Source organism: Castanea sativa, chromosome 8, assembly GCF_040712315.1.
Source record: "Castanea sativa cultivar Marrone di Chiusa Pesio chromosome 8, ASM4071231v1".
Classification (NCBI taxonomy): Eukaryota; Viridiplantae; Streptophyta; class Magnoliopsida; order Fagales; family Fagaceae; genus Castanea; species Castanea sativa.
In genome coordinates this window covers 44,484,292-44,503,922 of record NC_134020.1, presented here as the reverse complement: position 1 = coordinate 44,503,922, position 19,631 = coordinate 44,484,292, and the positions used below count along the sequence as shown (strand labels likewise).

General features: G+C 33.2%; 2 protein-coding genes across 4 annotated transcripts; both read left to right on the top strand.

Annotated features, from left to right (window-relative positions):
* Positions 1–6,162: 6,162 nt before the first annotated feature.
* LOC142607092 (serine/threonine-protein kinase D6PKL1-like) lies at positions 6,163–12,103 on the top strand. Of its 2 annotated transcripts, XM_075778507.1 has the most exons (4): positions 6,168–6,562; positions 7,485–8,158; positions 8,255–9,443; positions 10,975–12,103. In XM_075778507.1, exons 2-4 carry the CDS (start codon positions 7,678–7,680, stop codon positions 11,828–11,830), a joined length of 2,526 nt encoding a protein of 841 aa, XP_075634622.1. In that variant the 5' UTR covers positions 6,168–6,562; positions 7,485–7,677; the 3' UTR covers positions 11,831–12,103. The 2 variants fall into 2 exon arrangements, with proteins under 2 accessions (XP_075634621.1, XP_075634622.1); XM_075778506.1 differs by having other exon boundaries at positions 6,163–6,562; positions 7,485–9,443.
* Positions 12,104–15,228: 3,125 nt separating this feature from the next.
* On the top strand, positions 15,229–18,376 carry LOC142606878 (uncharacterized). Of its 2 annotated transcripts, XM_075778242.1 has the most exons (6): positions 15,229–15,700; positions 15,815–15,950; positions 16,484–16,551; positions 16,763–16,849; positions 17,985–18,082; positions 18,208–18,376. In XM_075778242.1, exons 1-5 carry the CDS (start codon positions 15,257–15,259, stop codon positions 18,063–18,065), a joined length of 816 nt encoding a protein of 271 aa, XP_075634357.1. In that variant the 5' UTR covers positions 15,229–15,256; the 3' UTR covers positions 18,066–18,082; positions 18,208–18,376. The 2 variants fall into 2 exon arrangements, with proteins under 2 accessions (XP_075634357.1, XP_075634355.1); XM_075778240.1 differs by having other exon boundaries at positions 15,231–15,700; positions 17,985–18,376.
* The last annotated feature ends 1,255 nt before the right edge of the window (positions 18,377–19,631 follow it).

Sequence of the window (19,631 nt, the reverse complement as noted above, 5' to 3'; positions counted from 1 at the left end):
AAAACAATAAAGCATTCTACCTACCGAGTAAAAGAAAGAAAAATTTGGACATACATTATTTGGTTAGCCCTTTAAAGTTGGGTATTGATTATATTTTTTTGCTGTAGTGTTATCATCATTACGTGATAATCAAGTTCTTCCTTTTGCTTTCTAAGAATTTATAGACACCAAGTTCGATGTTGCAACAAGTGGCATTAAGGGAGACAATATGCTATTTTCTCGTGTGCTTTAAACTTTTCTCTTCACATGTCTACTACTTTTGTCATCTAACTATGTTTTTTAAGTCGAAAATTGTAAAGTTGGTTTGGTTCTATATATAACGATTTTGCTGAGCAGTGACTAGTGGTCCCTATAACTAGTAAGTGTTTTCTTTTTTCTTTTTGAAAAAATTAATTAATTTATAGGGATTGTTAATATATATTTTTTATTGAATTTGAATCTCTATCACTTTTTTGATAGGATGTAAACCCAAGTCCAAGAAGCTGCACTACTGTACAAAAACAAATTATACTTTTTAAGGTTCAAATCTTATTGTGTCTTTTACATAAGAAAATAATAAGAACAAGCACCAAGAAGATGAGTCAACCTTCTGGCAAATTGAATGTATATAAAGTATACTGTTAGCCTTTAATATAAACATCATATTGATGGTATTTCACTATTTTGTTTAAGTTGATATTATTTTCTTAGTGCATATTTATACTTTCCTGTCAGAGATTTTGTTGAGAAAGAGATCTCTTTTAATAAAAAAAGAAAAAAAAGAAAAAAAAAGAAGAAGAGAAAGCATAAAACAATGGATTAAGAGGACAAAGTATGAATTTAATTTAATCATCCAAAGGGTACGAAATAATTTAATATAGTGAAAGAAAAGTAGCAGAATCAGAAATATATAAGTTATGTTGACATCATTTAGGTCATCATATAATTAAGTAAATTATTCATTTAATCTATTAAAAAAATATGTGATTTTATTACATAGTTAATTAAGAATGAGGAATTTCTGTGTGTGCGCGCCGAAGTTTGAGATTGAAAAGTATGGGATGGTTTGATTTATCAATTCTTGATAAAATTGTTTTACATAATTGGGAAAATTTGATTTCTCTTCCCCTATAAACATAGTGTAAGTCACATGCCTAAACAGAACGATTAGACCCATAATGGAAGCAAATGTTGGCAAATTCTGAAGATAATTGATAAAAGACAAAGTTAGAGCTGGTATGATTATGCTCCTTTCTTCTTTCTTCTTTCGTCATTCACTTTTGTGAAAAAGTGAGCTTCTCCCATTTTTTTTGAATTCATTCTAGAGGATTCTTAATAAAAATCTAACCTCAGTATCAAAATTTTGGGATCATTCATGGATCCTTAACAAACTAATTAGAATCAACTACGCGTATTCTTTTTTAACATTGTAATTATCATATCCAATTTGTTTTTAGAGGATCGTCCTAAGGAAATATATCAAAATTTCGGAATCGTTTATAAATCCTTTAACAAACTAATTAACTAAAATCAGTACTTGTACTATTTATCAATGTTTTAATTATCATATCCAATTCGTTTTTAGAGGATTGTCCATAAATAAATATTTAAAACGAGAGAATTAATTTACACATTCAGGAAAGACTAGAAAGAGCTCATCTTCTGTAGCAAGTTAGGTGAGCTATTCACTCAGAGAGATCATGTACAGCATCTAAAATAACAGCATATATTGGAACTTTTACTAGGTCAACAATGGTGCTCAATTAACTGCTTGTCAGCTTCCTTTCAGTGGAGTTGGGTGGCCTTATATTTTGTTGTATTGTTGCTGTCAATTACCAGACAGTATATATTTTAAAGCTTTCTTGTTTCTTCAAGCAAAAAGAAAAACATAAAATTTTAAGAAGGAAAAAAAAAAATTGCATATCCGGGAACAACGTAATAAACACATTTTAAATGCAAACCGTCGGGCCACATGGCATTTTTAAGCATCATGTTCACCTACAAAGACTGCTAATCTTAGGGTTCTCAATCAATTAGCATATATGGCAATCATAACTTCATATATTTAGCCCTATTCAAACCCTAATAAAGAGAAACACACCAGAGTTAGGTCCCAGGACCCAAGTTATATTTTGGGACATGTATTTAATTAATGTGTGACTTTGTTGCCAAGAGTCCATTGGGCTAATGGCATCAACATTGATTCTTCACTTTTTAAATGGGATGTTTATTGTTTAGGGTTTAAACCATACTAGAGGCGTTTATATGTGATGGGGAAATTCAAAATACTTTTTTTTTTTTTAATTGTTGTTAAAAAAAGTTTTTTTGATTTTTAATTAAAGTACATCAATTGCTAATGAGGCAAACCTTCAAGCCAAAACAATAGGATCAACATATTCCTTAACATATATATTTAGCAATAGCAAAAGCGCGCGACTTGATTCCCCATCTCACCAAGACTGATTCTATTGACCATTAATAAAAAGTTGATACCTCAGTTTAACTCAAACCTGTTCAATACCAACCTCTTGGTGCCTTGTTTCTATAAGCAACAAAACATTGGGAACCTTTTTCCTTTGTTAAAGAAAGGATTAAGGACATCACTAATTCAGGATTCAAGATACTTAAGTACAAATTGATACTGTAGAAAAGTGAGGGAGTAGAGAATATTGGAAATGAAAAGAAAAGTTAAGACACTTTTATTGGAAATTTGTAATTATAAGTGAAGAGAAGTGAAATCAACACGAAAGGTAAGAATTTTTTAGAAAGACATTTATTAAAAAATTATCCTATATGTTGAGAGAGAGAGAGTAAAAAATAAGTAATGTCCACCTCAAGTTTTTTCTTTTTTGAATAGGATGTCCACCTCAAGTTTGTTGTGAGATATATATAACACATAACATATAAATCTCCCTTTCTCTTTGTTCTCCCCCCACCTGGTTTATAAAGGTTCAGCATAAGCTATTCCTTCCATTTTTCCTAAACTCTGTCTATACTTTTGAATAGAAAGGATGGGCTTTAATGTTGTTTTTCTTTAAAAAAAGAAAGAAAGAAAAGGGATTGTTGTTTTTCTCAATTCTCTTTTGTATATTACCCCCCCCCCCCCCAACCTTCCATTTTTCCTAAACTCTTTTTGTGCATCTCCTCTTCAAAATTTCAATTGTCTCTCAACTTCTCCCAATAAGAGGGCAGCCAAAATGGGCATTTGCCTCTTTCGCCCAAAAGATGCAGCAAAATGTCCCTGTTCTAAAATTATAAATGCCCCTGTTTTGAAACTCAATTTTTAGAAAATCAAGTTTCAATGTAAAACTCAATTTGATGAAAATCGAATTATTTGGAAAAATTCGCATGGAACTCGAGTTCCATAATTTTTTTTTTTTTTTTTTAAGTTTGATTGCCTATAACTCGATTTTCTAAAAATCGAGTTTCAAAACAGAGGTTTTTTGCTAAATAGTTTCAGAATAGGAGCATTTTGCTACATCTTTTGGGCGAAATTGGCAAAAGCCCATTTTTTCCATAAGAGGGCACAATATGTTAAAGAACTTTTACAATTATCACAACCTAGCATTCCTAATTGTTAAATAATAAATTCTATATTGTTGTCATATTAAGATGATTGAAAAATTATACAATCAAATTTTTTGCAGTTGAAGCCAAAATTGGAGTTAAAACGTGAGCCGGCAAAGTATAATAAGTTAATAACTTGAACTCTTCTCAAAACTTAAAACGATCTCCAAAAAATTTATAAAAAAAATATTTACGTTCACTTTTGTAAATTTTACTCAAGTCACCTTCTTCTTCTTCATTTTCTTAAGCTATCTATTTTAAAAATACACCCTACACCATTTATAATAATTTTTTTGTCTAACTCTATTTGGTTGCAAGGATATAAAATATTAGGGTACGTTTAGTACACTTAATAAGGATTACGACAGGAATTGTAATCTTTATTAGTAGGAATAAAATGTATTGTAATGTAATAACTAGTCATGTTCATAAGTTTAGTTGTGAATTATAACATTAGAATAAAATTTAAGATTTATTTTAAGAAATATCTTACTCATACAATTATATCTTCTTAAAAATTGTTATTTTTTAAATTTAAGAGAGATATGTGCTATTTTTATGATTTTTTAATTTTTATAATTGTTAGATGTATATGGAAAGTTTATTTATTTGGAAATATATTAAATTTTGAAATTATTGCATTTACTAAGGAATAATTAATATAACTCTTTTAAAGAGGAATAGCTATTCCTAATTTTGAAGAATAGCTATTCATAAGGAATTATTATTCCTTATAATAAAAATATAATCAAACTAAAAAATAGTTAAACCATATAAATAACTATTACATTACAATGTCTATTACGAGTCCAAATCTACTGTCTCACTTTTCCTGCTTCCACTCTATACTCCATCAATAAAAACTTGTCACGTGTTCACCTAATTAATTAAATACTACTATTATTGACTTATTAATGCTACCGTTATTAATTAATAGTAGTATTTAATTAATTAGGTGAACACGTGACAAGTTTTTATTAGTGGAGTATAGAGTGGAGGAAGAAAAGTGGAATAGAAGATTTGGACTCGTCTATTACAATCTACCAAATATTCCCTTAGTTTTCTATTGTGTGTGTTATGTAGAGAGAATGGAAATAGGAAATAATGAAAAATAAATATAAACCAGTTGAAAACTCATGTAATGCAAGATAAAGTTCTTTTTCTCTCTTTTATTTTTGTTTATAAAGATGAAATTAATAATTATGGTAGTTACTAATAAACATTTATTTTGATTGTGTTTGTCTATTAAATAATAAATATGATAATTATGGTATAGTTTTTAATAGTTATTTATTATTATTGTATTTTTATAAAACATATTTATTATGATAATTGTTATTAATAGATATTTATCATGATAATTAATATTTATTAGTATAGTTATGATAATTATTAGTAGATATTTATTATGATTGTGTTTATATATGGAACTATCAGTTTTATTAATTGAAGAAAATATGATGTGAAAAATATTTTAATTGATGGTTTAAATATATAATATAATTAAAAATAAATTTAAAATATATATTAGAATATTGATGTGTAAAATTGTGAGACCTCAAAAACTTATGTGGCAAAATATTACGAAATTAATAAAAAGTTAAATAATTTCAGTATCCATGGAGTGTATAGGAAAATATAATAATATTATTATTTTTTTCTTTTAATTTTTTTAAATATTAAATATGATAATTATGATAGGTTTTTTTTTTTTTTAGAATGATAATTATGATAGTTGCTGATATAACATTTGTTATGATTGCATTTGTATGTGGAACTATATATTATAATATTAGCATTTATTATGATGATGATTGTATATGGAGCATATATTACAATATTTAAAGAAAATAGGAATGATGTCAAGATTCCAATGGAGGGTTTAAATATAGAATAGAATTTAAATTAAATTAAGAATTTAATATTAAAATTATGATGTGTAAAATTATGAGACTTCAAAAGCTTATATGGCACAATATCATAAAGTTAACTAAATGCCAAATGACTTTGGTTATATATACATATATATATATATATTAAATTATTTTATTTGATTGAAAAGAAAATGAGATAGCCAAAAATTTAGTTTGGCCAAATTTGTTATAATGTCCATATTATATAAAAAAATATTATTTTAATAGTATCTCAGAAGTAATTAATTCATCTCACCACCTTTTTTGCCCATCTTCCTTTCCCTTTGCCATTTTTTCTATTTCACTCCAACCAAACATGGAAGAGAATAAAGAGAGGAGAGAGAAATTTTGAATAGAAGATTAAAAAAAAGGTTTTACAGACTCAATTCAAAATTAGACGAAACTAAAAATAATAAACTACCATTTAATTAAAACTTAAAACAAACTGACAAAAAATTAAAGAGGAAAAAAATAAAACTGATAATGTGTACGAAATCTCAGAGTAACAGCATTTTGTTGTGGGACAATGAATAGTGTTAGATATCGATGACTCCAAATTAATAATATTATAATAAATTTTATAATATACTATATAAAAATGAATAATAAAAAAAAATGAAAAATGAAACTCCCTTTTTCTTTTTGTGTATCTATGTCTGTGTCTATGTCTCTCTATATGAGTGATATTTTTTTCCTTTCCGCCATTTTGAGTCAGAGGGAAAGAAAGAAAGTGAGAGGAAAGAAACAGTAGCTGAAGCTTTGGAGCTATAGTATCAGTAATAGTCGTGACTCTCTGATATTTCTCGTGATTTGCATTTCAACCCTTTCTTTTTTCTCTCTCTCTCTTTTTTTCTTTCTCTCTCTTTCTTCATTCACTGCTTTCTCAACCTCTAACCAAACCCACTTTGGTTTCTCTCGTGAGCTCTAACCAGTAACCATCTTCAACAAAAATCAAAACCCCAGAAGAAGAACAAGCTTTTTGTTTGTCTGTCCCTTCCAAAAAAGCCTGTCTTTTTTATTGTTTTTGAAGCTTTCTTTGTTTCCACTGCTTATTGATCACTCTGTCTCTCAGGGCTGTTCTGGGACCACTCTCTTTGTTTCAGGTTTGCTTTACTTTTCTCTCTCTCTCTCTCTCTCTCTATCTCTATCTCTTTCGGTCTCAAAAAGTCTGTTTTGTTTTTCTTCTTGTTTGTTTTTAATTCTGATGCATACAAAGAGCTCAATTTTTAGCTAACACTTGGGATGATCATATGATTCTATTAGCCTTTTCTTTTTGGCTTTTTTTAGTATATATTTTTTTGAAATTTTGAATTTCGATTGTTGAGTTTGCTGTGGTTTTTTAGTTAATGAACCTGTCCAATTCTTATCAAAAGATAATTTTCTCAACTTTTTTACCTGCATTTTTCAAAATTTTGTAGTGACAGTTTACCAAATTACTGTAATATAATGTTTTGTATTGTAAAGAAAGAATTTTTATTGATAAAAAATAGAAGATTGGAGTGGATCCATTATCATATAGCTGATCCTAACTGATGGTTTAGGTTGTGATCTTTTTTTGGGTCTTGGTGGAATTATTTAGTGGGAAATATGTGTATGAAACCCTTTATGCTTGAAACTTTAGAGGCAGGAACAGATTCAAAGATATACCAGTAATTGATTTGTATTTCCCTTTTAAAAAATAAATTTTGTTTTTAATTTTATGATGGGTTGTGGAATTAAAAGAAAATAAGAAGAAGAAAAGGTAGATTTCACATGTTTTTTATGTTTTGCAAAGTATGTCATGCTGGAAATTTTTTTGTTTTTTGTAACTTGTATTTATTTTGAGGGACCAAATAGGTGATGGATACAGTTGACATAAATTGTTGTGCTGAGAGGTGTTGGATTTGATTGGTTAGATCAAATTGAAAAGTCTTTAGCCCTTTGGTTATATCTAGGAGTATTTAACCCTTTGTGGGAGGAAAAGTGCATAATATTATTAAATAAATTTAAGGCCTGTACTTATCTGAAATGTGGCGATCATGACAGGTTTGGATGCTTCATTTTTGAATTAGTGAAGAGGATTTAACAGGCCATTTGAATCTGTAAATCACTATGATAGAAGGAAGCTTCAGAGTATATGTGATGTGTTTTCTAGATTCTGTGCTGGTCCATGTTCAAAATTCTTCTCTAGAATTGGGTTAATTTTTGCAAGGCTGAAACTACTTTTTGTGGAATTTTTATGGAATCAGCAAAGATGGGGACTCTACCTGGTACTAGTGAAATTGTTGAATCAACAGAAGAATCGGATTCTCAATATAAAATGGATGAGAGAACTGTAAACCTCTGTATGCAGGAATTGGGAAATAGATATTCTATAGAGGATGATATTAATCGCCTTTTTCAGCAAATTGACATTAAAACTAAAGCTAGAAGATTGGGTCAGTCACATGAAATTGGTAGAGACCCTTTGCGAAAGAGTGCTCAGAAAAGGCCGATGAGAGTTAGTTCGTCTCATTCATCAGGAATTGGAATAGCAGAGCCTGTGAGTTTGAAGCAAGCCCTAAGAGGACTCTGCATCTCGCAGGCATCTGAAATGGCTGCCATGAAGCGATTATCTAAGCCACCCAGTTCACCAGGAGTCTCAGAAGCGGGAACCATCAAAAGGTTGTATAGGGCAGTGGTTGTTGAGGCAAATGGAGCTGGCATTCCTACAAAAGAAGGTAAGGGCAATCTGATGGAAATCTCTCTTGTACCAGAAAGAAGCGTGTCAAGATTTTCTGATATGACACCTGAATCCATGCAAATGCCCAATGCAGATTTATCAAACCATAGTGCTCATCCTTCCACTCCTTCAGCTGGTGGAATGATGCCAGATGCAATGATGACCAGATTACCATCACAGGATCAGATTGTTCCTTTGCAGACAGATGTTGGGAGTGAAATGTTAAAGGCAGAGGTCAGAAAACTAAAATCAGCAGATTCTTCAATCACTAATGCCAGCGAGAAGGTTCTGGAGGTGGATGCAGCTGCTCCCACTTCGGTAGAAGTTCCAAGCAAAACTTCAATGCCAGATGGGGGGCAGAAAGGTAAGTTGCATTCTCTGTCGTCCACATCTAGCTCCAGCAATGCTAGTAGGGTAAGCAAATGGGCTAGCAACAGTCAAAGTTTAATGAAGCCAGTCTTCAGGAACAAGAACTCTATCAAGACAAAAACAAAGCAGGATTCAAGTTCTGCCTCAAGCAGTTCCAATCCATGTAATGAAAAACTTGATGATGATTTGGGTCCTAGTACAAGTAATGTGGACAATCAGACACAAAGTTGTACTATGAAGCCTGATAGGAAACAAAATGAGAAGGCTTCTTCAGCATCTAGCAGTATGAATGTTAGCATTGAAGCCAATTCAAGTACTTTGGACACAGGTTCAAGCAAACCAGGTTTCAGTTTGAATTGTAGTAACAGAAGTAAATCTCTTGTGACAAAGACTGATGAGAGATCAAGGTCTAGAGAAAAGGGGGAGTTCTCCCAAAGCTCAAAAAGTAGCATTGGTGACTATAGTACTAGCACAAGCAATAGTGAGGAAAGCAATGTGTGTGGGCCTAGTCGCAGTGGCAAGAGGCCTCACATGTCTAAAGACTTGAGATGGGAAGCCATCCATAGTGTTCAGAAGCAGCAAGGAAACTTAAGTTTGAGGCATTTCAAGATGCTCAGGAGGCTTGGTTGTGGAGACATCGGGACTGTTTATCTCGCTGAACTAACTAGTACAAACTGCCTATTTGCTTTGAAGGTGATGGATAATGATTTTTTGGTGAGCAGGAAAAAAATGCCCAGGGCCCAAACTGAAAAAGAGATATTACAAATGCTGGATCATCCTTTTCTTCCTACGCTGTATGCACATATTGCAACGGATAAGCTGTCATGCTTGGTTATGGAGTATTGTCCAGGTGGAGATTTGCATGTGCTGCGGCAGAAGCAACCAAGCAGGAGTTTCTCGGAACAAGCTTCCAGGTAGATTTTCATGTTAATTTTGTTTATATGATATGGTCCTGCAATGTCTTCTTCAATGGTTTCTTTATGATTGATTCATTGAAGGGGTCACTTTCTCTCTCTCTCTCTCAAAATAATTTTCCTTATGTTTTATCCCAGTTGACACTTTCTATTATATATACTGGTCAGGTTCAAGTTAAACATAGTGTAATACCTTATAAAAGTTACACCACTGCAGGAATAATTAATATATTGAAATTTCATCAAACCTACTGCCATATTACATTTTCTCCTCATACCTGTCAAACTTGCCAATAGGTGAATGGAGATTAAATGATAACTAATTTATTATTAATTTTTTTTCAAATAGTTTAGTAACATTATTTTACTATTTTCTTAAAACAAAATAAAAAGATGAGTTCATGCATAATAGATTGGATGGTAAATGATATCCAGCAAATGTAAAATTTTACATGCAAGACAAGCATGAGAAGAACTTGTGTATCCAACCATTTGTTTTGGAAAAATTTTATTTTAATGAAAAGTTATGTAGTGTCGTGTAATATTTACAAAGTTTGAAATGAAATGTTGTTTGATCCTATCCCCATATATACAATTTTCTTGGATTTTGCTACCTTTTCTATTAAGCGTACAATTAAGCTGTTGTTTGGCTGAAAAGTCAGAGCTTTTGCCAGATATTAAAAGACTTTATGGTTATGAGTGAACTTGTTTTATTGGTTTAACAGATCGTTATATTTGATTGTTAACATTTAATTTTTTTAAGTGGGTAATATTATGGCATAAGCCTTAATCTGCAGTTCAAGGTCAGAAGAAATTTCCTTGCAATGATTTGTGGCCTTGTACCTGCCATTTTCCTTAGGTTAATATGCCTTAGCAAATCAGTGAAGCTATGCTCCTGTACTTACATCGGATGGACTGGAGTCAAGAACTTGGAGCCAAATAATTAGACAATAGGTAAAAAGGTCTTAATCACACTCTAGAATTGGAACTTCGTTTTTTAATTGATGAGTGGATGAAAATAAAAGTATGGTCTATACTTTAGGACTTGGGATGGCAAAAGTTTAGGTGCTAGTGTAGCACCAGAGCAAGTGAGAGGAAAGTGAGTGGCTCCCAGATGTTTTGGATTTATTGATTAACCTTCAGCTCTGTAAGATTATGTTTATGGTCAAAGTTGAATTATTTGCACTTCCAGCTCATACTTACTAGGTAGATATTGGGTTCCTATCAACTTATGTATGACACTGATTCCTGGGTATCCCTTACTAAAAAGGTTGATTAGACGCATGTAGTGTCAATCAGAATTAAAATGAGTAGGAAAAGTGGCATGTATGCTAATTGTTTGTTTTTGTTTGTTAATCTTCTCTTGGCAAAAACTGTGCTTGAATTTTTATGATAAATCAAATTAGGTGAAGGAGAATCAAATTCCATTAATAAAAAAATCTAGGGGGATTTGCTACATCGTCTGTCTTCCATAATTGTTACTCAGACATTTCAATATTCTTTAGAATAATTCAAGCCATCACACATGCAGGTTTTATGTTGCTGAAGTTCTCCTCGCACTGGAGTATTTACATATGCTTGGAGTTGTGTACAGAGACTTGAAACCAGAAAATATCCTGGTCAGAGAAGATGGTCACATCATGCTCTCAGATTTTGACTTGTCACTGAGATGTGCTGTCAATCCGATGGTGGTTAAATCTTCTTCTCCCATCCTGGAACCTGTGAAAAAGATGTCGAGTCCATGTACCGAATCTAGCTGCATCGATCCTTTTTGTCTCCAACCATCTTGGCAAGTCCCATGCTTCACTCCTAGACTAATATCTGCTGCAGCAAAAGCTCGGAAGATAAAAGCTGATCTAGCTGCCCAGGTCAGCCCACTCCCACAGCTTGTCGTGGAGCCAACAAGTGCTCGATCAAACTCCTTTGTAGGAACCCATGAATACCTTGCTCCTGAGATCATCAAAGGGGAGGGTCACGGGAGTGCTGTTGATTGGTGGACGTTTGGAATTTTTCTGTTTGAACTGTTATATGGTAAGACGCCCTTCAAGGGTTCAGGAAATGAGGAAACACTATCGAATGTAGTGTCACGGAGCCTCAAGTTTCCAAATAGCCCTATAGTTAGCTTTCATGCAAGAGATTTGATAAGAGGCCTTCTCATAAAGGATCCCGAAAATCGGTTAGGATCTGTGAAAGGGGCTGCAGAGATCAAGCAGCACCCTTTCTTTGAAGGCCTTAATTGGGCTCTAATACGTTGTGCAGTACCACCGGAGCTGCCAAAGTTCTCTGATATTGAAAGTGCTGCAACAGCTGCACAGAAAAAGGAGAGTGCTAAGTGTAATGAGCTTGAGACTACAGGAGGAGAGTATGTGGAGTTTGAGCTATTCTAATTAGAAGAGGGTTTTCTTTTCTTAACTTTTTCTTCCTTGTTGCAACTGATAATATAGTTTATAATGTAAATGTTATACAGTACTATGGCGGCATATTATAGAGTTTTACATATAAAATATGAATCAGTAGCTGAGAGTCCAAATGGGAACCAAGGGGAGCCTTTTTCTCTACCCTTGTTAGTAAGTTTTATTTCAAGCACTTGTACCTTAATTGGCCAAGCTCGTGGGACATTATACATTAAACATATTCACTTTCATTGTCTTTTATGGCTACTCAGAGAGTTCTCTTCCAGTCAATTCCATTCTACCTATTATTACAATCTCAAGCTCAAATTCAGAGGCATTTTTACTTTTTACTATGCTTCCTGAACAGTGTCGTCCATGGATTTATTGAACTAACAATGTCTTTTCGTTTTTTGTTGTCATAACTCAACCTATCACCACCAAATATCATATCAGGGAGACCTACATCAGACATAGGAAGAAGGATGTGACGTAACGTACAAGATGATAATGGAGCACATCTTATGTTGAAGGGACATGCCATAGAATTTTAAGCAGTTAGAGGGATTTAGTACTTGATTTTAAATAACAATTTTTATTTTTTAAATAACATTATACATATTTTTATACATTTTTTATTTACACATATTTCTCAAAAAACTTTTTAAACTTGAAAACTGTTATTTATGTACCAAACCGGGCCCATAATGCTTTATTATGTTCTTGCTGACATCCATGTCCGCTGATGTCTGAGAATCTTGGAATTTATGACCCATTTAGTACGTATGTATAAACAATAATTTTTGGTTTTTTTAGAAATACGTGTAAGTGAAAAGTGTGAAAAAATATGTGTAATGTTATTTAAAAACTGAAAATATATGTTTAAACACATGTACCAAATATGCTGCTAATTACCCACAAACAAATGGATTCCTTTGAACAATTTGCAGCCATATGTAAGTTCAAAACTCCTTTTAAAATTTCCAAAAATCTTATAACCTAATGTCTAATCATATGACTACACGTAAGTATATGGTAGTGAAAGGTTTCATAACTCAATGATATTGTTCGGTTATCTCAATAAAGAAAATTTTAGTGTGCATTTGCTGCTCAATAATCAACTTTACTGTTTGTGATCTATTTATTTTGTTGTAACTGAATACTTTTTGTTGAAAATACTATTAATAAAGATAAAAATTAGCTGAAATAGTATTGTGGAATCTATAAATAGTATTAAAAAGTGCACTGAGGCCCAAACACACACTAAGTGTGCGTTTAGATACGGCATCTTTTATTGAAATCTGAAAACAATAAAAAAATATTTGTCGGTTACTGTTCACATTAAAAAAACACTATTCATTTGCCTTGATGCACTATTCATGAACAATGCACCAGGCGCTGGTAAAAAAAAAAAACTACCAGACGCAGACGTAAACCGTGAAAAACACAAACCAAACGGAGCCTAAAATTAAAAAAAGTTGAATTTAAACTTGAAGGAATTCAAATCAAAACTTTTAAATATAAGGACCATAATCAAAATGAAAATTGAAAAGTACAATCAATAAAGAAAATTTTAGCGTGCATTTCCTACTCAATAATCAACTTTACTAAAAGTAAAAAAAGATGCATTTAAACTTAAAGGAATTTAAATCAAAACTTTTAAATATAAGAACTAAAATCATAATGAAAATTGGAAAGTTGTACTTGCATATGCACTCATTATGGTTGAAGTGGACTCATTAAGAAGAGAATCTAACGGGTTCTTTTGTATTGGAAAGTAACAAAAACTAATAAATAAATACTTCTTTAACTAAAAGTTGTTTGTTGCCTCTTAAAAAAAAGGCGTAAATGCACTTTTAGTCCTTACATTTTGACTCAATTTCTATTTTGGTCCCTACATTTTATTTTTATTACTTTTAGTCCCTAAACCAATTAACGCGTGACATTTAAGTCCTTACCGTCACCCAACTAACAGAAAATGCTGACGTGGTTAACGGCACAGTAAAATAATAATTAAAAAATCTATTTTGGCATTAAAAAATTGCCACGTCAGCGTTTAAATTAATTTTAATTAAATAAAAAAAATTAAAAACAAAAAAACTATTTCTTTTTCAAAATTTTCAGATCTGAAACTGATTTTTTGTGGGTTTGATTTTGGTTTTTTGCAGATGATTACAGAGGCGATTGTGACTTTGAAGGAGAAGATAGGTTCAAGCCAGTATGCGATCACGAAGTACTCCAAGGAAAAGCACAAGCACTTGCATCAGTTTCGTCATCCTTAGTGTTAGTTTCGGGTTCTGTAGTGGCCGAGTCAGACGAGTACAGAAACGATATAGACTTGAGCCGTTCGAGAATGGAAGGAGTCTTGGCGATTTGGGTCGGAGGATCCGGGTTAACATGCTCTTTCAACTCGCTTGTGTTAGTTTCGGGTTCTGGAGTGGACGAGTCGGACCGGTACAAAACCGATATAGACTTGAGCCGTTCGAGAAGAGAAGGAATTCTGGTGATTTGGGTCGGAGGATCTGGGTTAACATGCACGGGTTCGGATTGCTGGAGGTTCGAATATTCGGAGAGCACTGGTGGTTCTGGGTTGTTGGGTTGGTCGAACTTGTAGAGCGAAAACTTGAAGGATGTGAATCGTTCTAACACAAAGGGTGCTCGTACCAGTTGTTGATGTTGTTCTTGTTGGTGTGGTTTTTTGTTAGAGGTGAAAAGAGAGGCGTGGGTTTGTTGTTGTTGGTTTGGGTGTGGTTCGATTTGGTCCATTTTGTTGTTGTTGATGTTCATGTTCTTGATTCTGGGTTTGTTGGCTTGGGTGTGGTTCGGTCTGATCTATTTTGTTGTTGTTGATGTTCATGTTCATGATTCTGGGTTTGATGTTCATGTTCTTGATTTTGGATTTGTCGTTGTTGACGTTCATTTTCAATTTTTTGTTTTTAATTTTTTTAATTTAATTAAAATTAATTTAAACGCCGACGTGGCAATTTTTTAATGCCAAAATAGATTTTTTAATTATTATTTTACTGTGCCGTTAGCCACGTCAGCATTTTCTGTTAGTTGGGTGACGGTAATGACTTAAATGTCACGCGTTAATTGGTTTAGGGACTAAAAGTAGTAAAAATAAAATGTAGGGACCAAAATAGAAATTGGGTCAAAATGTAGGGACTAAAAGTGCATTTCTGCCTTAAAAAAAAAAAAAAACTATTAGATAGCAAAAAAATCACAATCTTAACCAATGTGCTTCAATACTTGTATTTGATTTGATTAGTTTGAATTAATTTCTTGAGAGTTGGTTCGAAATTTCGAATCAATTTTTTGAGGGGAAAAAAAAAAAAAAAAAAAAAAAAAAAAAGCCGAGCCCGACCCACAATCAACCAGGTCCATGGCAAAGCTCCATCTCCAAAATGTTTGGAGCCAAATCCAATGGACCAATTCACACAAATCCTCCGCACTCACAGGCTCACAGCACAGCCAGGGAGGATGAGAGTAGTGCAAAGTAGAGGGTTAACCCCTCCAAATTTACAATTTTGCCACTCCTCCCCAACCATCTCTCTAAACCCTCCATTTCTTGTTCTTCTTCCATCAACCCAATACCCATCTCTCAAAAACCAAACTTTTCCTCCAATTCCCCACAAACCCACTTCCTCTTTTCCATTTGGGTCTCTGATAAGGGCATCAATGGCTTCATCTACCACACCATCCACAGCCACTGAGACAGAGACCAAACCCTTCTCTGTGCTCTTTGTGTGCTTGGGCAACATTTGCAGAAGCCCAGCTGCTGAAGGGGTCTTTAGAGACTTGGTCAAGAAAAGAGGTTTTGATTCTAAGTTTAATATTGATTCTGCTGGCACCATTGATTACCATGAGGTTGGTACCTTATCATTCAGTTATGCCCCATTATTTGTTTGGTTACTGAGAAAACAGGGGAAATTTGGGACAGTAATAGTATTGACAAAAATTGTTTTTTTATTGTTGTAAAAGGGAAATGAAGCTGACCCAAGAATGAGGGCAGCCTCTAAAAGGCGTGGGATTGAGATTACATCTATATCAAGGCCAATCAGGTTGTCGGATTTTCGAGATTTTGATCTTATTCTTGCAATGGACAGGCAAAACAGAGGTAGGAATTTGATAATTGGTTACCACTGAAAAAACTACAGTAAAATAACGTTGTAAATGCGTAAATAGTGCCGTCAACCCAGTTTTTTTTTTTAAAATTGTTGGAATACGTGCTTATGGGTCCTATGAACAATGCATGGGACCCACACAAAAAATGCAGTTGTCAACACAAACGCAAACACGTTTATATCCAAACTAATGCTTAAGCATTGTAATCAAGAGTTTTATTCTTTTTTACTTAAATTTTGATCATTGGGGTTTATTTTATTAGTAGTGTAATGGAGAAAAAAAAAAAGAACACTTTTTACGACTGCTGACATAATTTGTTGTGATTGTAGCAACATCACTTTCACCTTAATTCATAATTGACACCACTCTTATATATCATACTAATCACAATTGGCCATGTCAACAGTTGTGAAGAATGTTTTGCCCCTACACTCATTGTTATTTTATTTGCCACACATGCAAACTTAATCCAATGTATAAATATGCAATAATTTACTTATTTGTGGGTGTTGATGTTGTTTGTAGAGGATATATTGGAGGCTTTTAATAGGTGGAAATTTAGAGAAACCCTACCTGATGATGCACATAAAAAGGTTAGTGTGAGCCTTTTTTTTTTTTTTTTGCCATGTTAAATTAACTCAAGCACCCATACACAAGCAGGATTTTACCCATGGACAGGAGCCACCAGCAAGGGTGGAATGCCAATTGGGCTATTAGCCCATTGGTGGTTAGTATGAGATTGTTGTCATGGAATGTGTGGTTTTGATTGTTTGGTATCTCATTAGTGTTTTGATGATGATGCAGGTGAAGTTAATGTGCTCCTATTGTAAGAAACATGATGAAACTGAAGTCCCGGATCCTTACTATGGTGGACCACAAGGTTTTGAGAAGGTAATATAATGATTAAATCATCTAGGTACGTTGTCATTAACAATATGAACTGTGAGATGGAGGACTAAATGCCTATGTTGTTAGTGCATGTTTTCGAGTTGAAATTCTTACATGCAGTGTACTGTACTATATGCAGTAATATTTGTAATTCTTAACCAACCCTTTTTCACTGAGCTTTTTAAAGCCTTAAGAGAGAATAGGGATATTGTTGCATTGGTGAGAATTTGAACTAAAAATTTATGTACAGTGTTTGACATGGGGTAATGATGGTCCTGATGTTGTTGCATTTGTGAGAATTATAATGAATTCTCAAGATTCAAGACATGGTAACTTTATTATGGAACTAAGATAGAATGTCAAATATGTGCAGGCATTCAAAACTTTTTAAAAATTTTAGACTAAACTTCATTGAGGAAGGTATTTTATAATTCCTAATATGTGCTTATATAGTTGAGTACTCTAGATGGTGCATTTCAAGACATAACTATGGTATCCAGGCTTGGCTTAACGAATCCTGTTTTGTCTTCTGGTCAGTGCAGTTTGATATGTAAGGGTGTGGTTGATCATTGAAATTGATGGTTTCTTCTTTCACTCTCTGAAAAAAGTTGAAAACAACTGACTTGTTTTCACTGTGTCCCCTTTCCATCTTGTTTTCATGAAAATGTATTTTCATGAAAAATAAAGAAAGAAGCCTTCAGTTACTCGTGGTCATATCCTCTATCTAGTTGCAAGTTATTGGGACTCTCTATCTGCCCCTTTCTCTATGGACTTGTCTGTCCTTGCTGAGCCTCCTATGTGTGCCATATGTAATGACCTTTCACTGTTGAAACTACTGATCTTTGTTATGCTTTGTTATGATCAAATCATCTTATTTTTCATCCTTCTATGAGTCTGTGATCCATTGTTGTTGCTTTCCCCATAGCCTGCTCTGCTCTTAAAAGAATCCCCTAACTCCTTGATTATATTAAAAAATAAATAAATAAATCAAATTTAGAATCAAAATGGTCATCCAGTGGAAGATTTTTAAGTTGTACTGCAGACCCTTCCCAAATTCTCTGATTTAAACTGGTAATCATGGTTAGAATTTCAGTACATTTAGTTCATAGTTGGCTTACGCAACCTTATTTTATGACAGGTTTTAGATTTACTTGAAGATGCTTGTGAATCATTGTTGGATAGCATCTTGGCAGAAAACAAACATATTCTGGATTCTTAGCCCCTGGTTGAAAGCTGGTTGATCATCTCCTGCAAAAAATTGAACAAACTTTACTCTTCACTGTGTAATGCTTTTTATTAGTAATGTAAAGCATTTAAATTCAATTTTTATTACTAATGTGAAATATTTACATCCAATCCAGGGCATTTATGTGAAGACCACGTCAGTCTTATTATGGATTTTTTAATCCATCAGTTGGCAGTTGGCTTATGGTACTTGAACTATTTCTGTGGAATTGGATTTATGATGTCACTTTGCTAAACTGAATAATTTGACCTAACAGCTGAAATCCTCGTTGTGTTTTATCTTGTATGAATGGTCTCGGGTTTGGGGTTTTACTCATTGTACCTTGCTGTCCTTGAGTCTTACAGCTCTCTTAGATTTGCTTTTTAATTTTTTGGACTCTGTGTTCATCATTGTGAGCATTAAGTGTTTTTGATTTCAATAAATCTATTCTCCTCATCAAAAAAAGGTTATCTCATGGAGGCAGCAATGTGTGCTGGACACTTGATCAAGCTAGATTCTGCATTTTCATGTAATGGCTTAATATACATAAGGTCTCCGGTGATTTTTTTAATAAGCATAAGATTTCAAAAGCGTTTTGTGATGTCTAAATTGTTGAACACTCTAAAAGATAGTAAGCAATGCACAAAGTTCTCACTCATAGATTTACATTTTTTTTCCTAAGAGGCTGGTTCTTACACTTAAAACTCATGAAGTGTAGCTTTTGGTTGAAGTTACTGTAATTGCACAAAGACCCAATTGTTGAACAGCAACACTTGTCTTCCCAATTGAAAATTTCAATTCAGCCCCAAATTTCAGGACTTTCTTCTAAATTTTTTTCCAAATCACTAATTGCATGATAAAAGGCTTTTTATCTAAATATGTTTTCTCCGTTTTGCCTTTTGTCCAACTTTTTCAAATGTACGAGAGGCAAATTTTCACATTCTTTAAAATCTTATAATGTATTAAGTTAACTGCAGAGCTGGTTTACATTGGCGTGCATACTATAGAATTTGAGCCGTAGCATCCTGTTCCATAATTTTATCATCTTGCCATTAGACTGATGCACCAATAGTTAGAGCTCTCTGTTCACATTACTTTTTCTCTGGAACTTTTATACTCTTTTCTTGTCCATAGAACTTGACATAAAGCCATGAAGGAAAAACTTAGCCAAAACCCAAAAGACATGATGGCGCCTGTTGAGTTGTTTAAGTCTTTAATGAAATTGCATTACGTGAAAAAGGTAAGTGTTCTCTAAGTCAGAAAATAATAAGTTTGGCATTATATCCTTCACTTGCCTATCGTGATTCAGATAATGGGGTTTATACAAGTCTCACCAAAATCAGCATAGTAATGACCAACCACTCTGTAGCACCAGAACAACCAAATATTATGCAATGCCAAACCAAAAGGTGTAACTTCATTCATCCCACCAGGTCATTCGCCACTTAATCAGAAGCAGACTCAACTAACGTGACACACCCAGAAACACATGGCCTATCCAGTTCCATCATTAAGAGGTTCAACAACCCACAAATGCTCGCCAGGAAGCACGGTAAGGAC

What these genes read in the sequence shown, in the direction of transcription:
- LOC142606878 (XM_075778242.1), top strand. Translation starts at nt 15,257, where the DNA reads ATGGACCAATTCACACAAATCCTCCGCACTCACAGGCTCACAGCACAG. An exon ending in GCACCATTGATTACCATGAG is followed by an intron (nt 15,701 to 15,814) that starts GTTGGTACCTTA and finishes TTGTTGTAAAAG; the next exon opens with GGAAATGAAGCTGACCCAAG. An exon ending in GACCACAAGGTTTTGAGAAG is followed by an intron (nt 16,850 to 17,984) that starts GTAATATAATGA and finishes ATTTTATGACAG; the next exon opens with GTTTTAGATTTACTTGAAGA.
- LOC142607092 (XM_075778506.1), top strand. Translation starts at nt 7,678, where the DNA reads ATGGAATCAGCAAAGATGGGGACTCTACCTGGTACTAGTGAAATTGTT. An exon ending in TTCTCGGAACAAGCTTCCAG is followed by an intron (nt 9,444 to 10,974) that starts GTAGATTTTCAT and finishes TCACACATGCAG; the next exon opens with GTTTTATGTTGCTGAAGTTC.